At 57.9% G+C, this 3,730-nt stretch overlaps 1 protein-coding gene across 1 annotated transcript; it reads right to left on the bottom strand.

Moving 5' to 3' along the window:
* Positions 1-509: 509 nt before the first annotated feature.
* CCDC184 (coiled-coil domain containing 184) lies at positions 510-2,858 on the bottom strand. Its single transcript, XM_027108221.1, has one exon. The coding sequence runs from the start codon at positions 2,334-2,336 to the stop codon at positions 1,749-1,751; it is 588 nt and encodes a 195-aa protein (XP_026964022.1). The 5' UTR covers positions 2,337-2,858; the 3' UTR covers positions 510-1,748.
* Between the last annotated feature and the right edge of the window lie 872 nt (positions 2,859-3,730).

Raw genomic sequence — 3,730 nt, 5'->3', positions numbered from 1 at the left:
GGCAATCTAAGCTCCCGGGGGAACACCTTACGGGCATTCTCCACAAGAGGTCTGAGGCAGTTTTTGTGGTTTCCTTTGTGATATGTCACTCTACTGCCAGAGATTCCGGGCAATCCCTCCTGAACAATACCCCTTCCCTAACCCTCCCATGGAACAAGTGTCATGCCTACCGTACCAGGACTCAGATTTGGAAATCATCTCCCAGGAGCCAGGTGCTTCACTGAAAAGAAGTCTCCTGCACATCTGGAGTTCTAGCTACCAAAAACCCTTGTCAGTTTGGGAGTCTCAACACGTACCGTCTCCAGCTTGAGGTGAAGGTCCAGGTCGGAAATGACCGCAGGTAGAGTTGACAACGCATGTCCCAATCACGGCAGGGACGGTCAACTCCTTGGAACCAGAGGCAAGAAGAGAGGAGGAAAGGCATGGTCCCTGTAGTTCCCGCTAAGCCTGTGTCCATGCAGTGGGTCCAGAAGCCCCACCCTGACATCGCCCTAGTACCAGTCAGCAAGGAGGGGAGATGACGCCGCTTTATTAAGGTTAACACCAAGGAAAGCACTGAGAAGGGATACACGGAGGAGGAGAAAGGGCACACAAAATCACCACTTGAGGAGGTGGGAAGGAAGCACGTCAGTTAGGAACCTCAGGGCAGCCACATGCTCCATGCCCTGGTTGTGGGGGTGAAAGAGGAGAGGAGAGGGGAAAGCGCCGTGAGAGCCTGGGCCTCACAGACGGGTCTGAAGCCCCCTGAACCTAACACCAGAGCCACAAGCCCTGCCCCTCAGGGCTCACACACTACTACACAGGTCGACACACATAACGCACACAAGACATTATGGAGGCAGCACCAAGAGGCAGCGGGCAGGGAGGTGTTGACGGGAAAAGGAAACTGAAGTTAAGCAGGTAGAGCCAGGAAAGAGACAGTTTTTGGCTGCGGCCCCCAAGAGCCCCTCAATGTCCCCTAAATCTGGGCTGTTGCTGAGCATCCCCAAGTCTCTGCCTGTGAACTGGGCTCTTTGTTCTCTAAGCCTCAGTGAATGGATAAAGCAATCCCAGATGAAGTCAGTGACAAGGCAGGATCCACTCTGCATGCAAAATCCTAGAGGTTGAGCTATTATGTATGTCTTCATGCACATTGATAGTCAGCTCCTCCCAGCCCAGAGGCCCTTGGAACCCCATTCACCCAGACTCCTAGGGCTGCAGTTCCCTCCTCAAGCTTCTTTTACCAATCAGCAGCCGCAGAGATCTGTGAGGGGGAGAGGCTTCTGCAGAATGCTGAATAGCTTGGATTTCATCAGAAGGGTAAATTTTCTGTTGCCAGAACAGAATACCCCCAACTCCTTAATTTCTAGGTAAATCGTTAGAGATTATTTGCCAGAGTCCTAGATAAGTCCTTTTTCAGAATAGAAAAAGCAGAATTTTATTTACACAATTCAGGGGTTCTCCTGTTGGCTGGAGAGGGGGAAAGGGCAGGGTAGGGGGTTGGATGGGAGTCCAGAGATGGGCGCTTCCTCTCCCGCAACCTCACCTTTCCGCAGTTTGCTACGTCTCGCTTGGTCAGGCAGAAAGAATTCCTGATGCTCCCAAAGTCCTTCACCCTATAAATGCTTCCTCCAGGGAGTCTCTTCCGCCTGACCCGCAAGAGTAGCGGTCGGAGTGAAGCATGCTGCACCGCGCGGTTCAGTCCTCTCGCGTCATGCTCTCGGAAACCCAAAGCCAGACCGGGAAAGTAGTGCCCCCTCGGAGTCCCCTCACAGAGAGGCCTCTCCCTCCAGCTGCAGCAGGGTAATGTCGGGCAGGTCGAGGGGCTCCACAAGTGGCCCGTCCCCCCCAAGGAGGCCAGCACAGGGGCTCTCGGGGCGCTCACAGTGACTAGTGGGTGTGGCGGAGCTGGGCATCTCCTTCTCTTCTGAATCGTCGTCCTCCTCCTCCTCAGGATCGCGACCCAGCAAACCGCTGTCCTCGATCCCAAGCGAAGGGGTCTCCGGCTCTTGAGGGGCGCCCGGGAAGCTCCCCTTGCCGCCGACCACGCCCAGGCCACCCTGGCGGGGCGCGGTGGTCATAATCCGGCACATGGAGACGATGGCTCGCTGGTTGGCGCACACGTCGTCCGAGAGCACCTGGATGTGCGAGGCCTGCTCATCCAGGGCCCCCCGCATGGCCCTCACGTCCTCAAACAGGGCCTGCAGCTGGGCCTTCAGGTGCTCCATCAGCTCCTTCATGCCGCCGTTGTACTCCCCGGAGATCACGTCCCCCACGGCCGGCACTGTGGACACCTCCAGAGGTGCCGGCATGTCGCCGCCGTCCTTGGTCATGATCTCCAGCAGACCGTCCTCCATTGAATGGCAGAAGCGGGCGGTGGCGGCTCCGGGTCCGGTCCAGCCCGGCCTCGAGGTGGAGGGAAGGTACGGGGAGGGGGAGAGGTGCCTGGAGGGGCTGGGAAGAGGAGGCTCCCGAGAGGGGCAGGGAGCCGACGTGAGGTGAGTCTCGGGCGGAGGGTGCGGGCGGGATCGGGGAGGCCGGGAAGAGCCTGCGGGACGAGGATCGCGCTACAGTCCCAGGGCCGGCGTCTCTCCGCCTCGCCACGGGGCGAAAGCGCCCTGCCCTACCTAGCCTCCTGAATTGCACCCGTGTCAGCTCCGCCCTCTGGGCGCCAAGAGCGGCAGGTGCCTGCGGGTTGCCTGGGTCACGGAAGTGCTCGCACAGGGGCTCAGGTCGAGGCAGAGGCCAGCAGCGGGTCGAGCTCGGGACTCCCCTCGGCCATTAACGGGCAGCGTCCGCGAGTGTGGTTGGAAGTGACACGGGCGGGTCTCCCAGCCGAGCCGCGGATGCTCCTCTGTTTCCAAGGCGACGCACGGCACTTAAATGACGTGTGTCTCCATGGCAACCAGGAAGTGGAGAAGAAAAGGGAGGATGGTTGGGAAGCTGCAGTGGGACTCTGGAGTCTGAGCTAGCGGGCGGAGCGGGAGGGGAGGGGACGCTGCAGTGGCCTCAGCTGAGGCTGAAAGAGCGTGTGGCTGCAATGTTTAATAGGGAAGCATGAGAGAGCAGTTTGCTGCATAAATCCCCAAGTCGGGGAGACATCGTCCCTCCCCTAGCCTGGGTGGTAGACAGTGAGCGCGACTGCCTTGGAAGGATTTTCACCCGCCCGAAATCCTTTCCCTGAGGATGACGTTAGAGCCGCGTCCTACTTCTCTGTCCTCCAGCAGGGAAGCAGAGCGGGTAGCGAGGCCGACCCTATTACCCAGACTAGAGCTGGTGCGCGACGGCGACCTGGAGCCGGCCCCGCCCGGCCTTAGAGGTGCAGAGGCGCGGGAGGGCATTACGGAGGTTTCCGCCACTCCCTTCTGCTTCTGCAGTAAATCAGCCCTCGCTGTAGATAAGATAGTACAGGAGCCGAGAAAAGATGGGATTCCCTCCCATATGAGACCCAACCGCTTCTACTCAGGGCACTGGGGGTTCTTCCAGCACGGTGAGGCAAAGCGCTTCAGTTTTGAGAAAGAAAGCTCCGTAAGAACAGAGATTTTTGTCTCCTCCGTGTCCTCCAGCACGGAATCCCCAGCACCCAAAATAGAACCTGGCGCGTAGTAAGTAAATGCTCAGTACGTTTGTTGAATGAATAATTTAACAAGAACCACTGCGTCCCATTCCCTCATCCATTACTCTCCAGCTCACAGGTAGTGGATTTTAGGAGACCTGGATTCAGTTTTGTTTCTTCCATTTATTAGTTCAG

Source organism: Aethalodelphis obliquidens, unplaced genomic scaffold (genome assembly GCF_003676395.1).
Source record: "Aethalodelphis obliquidens isolate GAN/ISIS:26980383/991018 unplaced genomic scaffold, ASM367639v1 scaffold8, whole genome shotgun sequence".
Lineage (NCBI taxonomy): Eukaryota > Metazoa > Chordata > Mammalia > Artiodactyla > Delphinidae > Aethalodelphis > Aethalodelphis obliquidens.
Note: the sequence above shows the minus strand (reverse complement) of the source record. Positions and strands in the feature narration are given on the sequence as shown.

Coding starts and splice junctions, on each gene's coding strand:
- CCDC184 (XM_027108221.1), bottom strand. CDS start 2,336: ATGGAGGACGGTCTGCTGGAGATCATGACCAAGGACGGCGGCGACATG.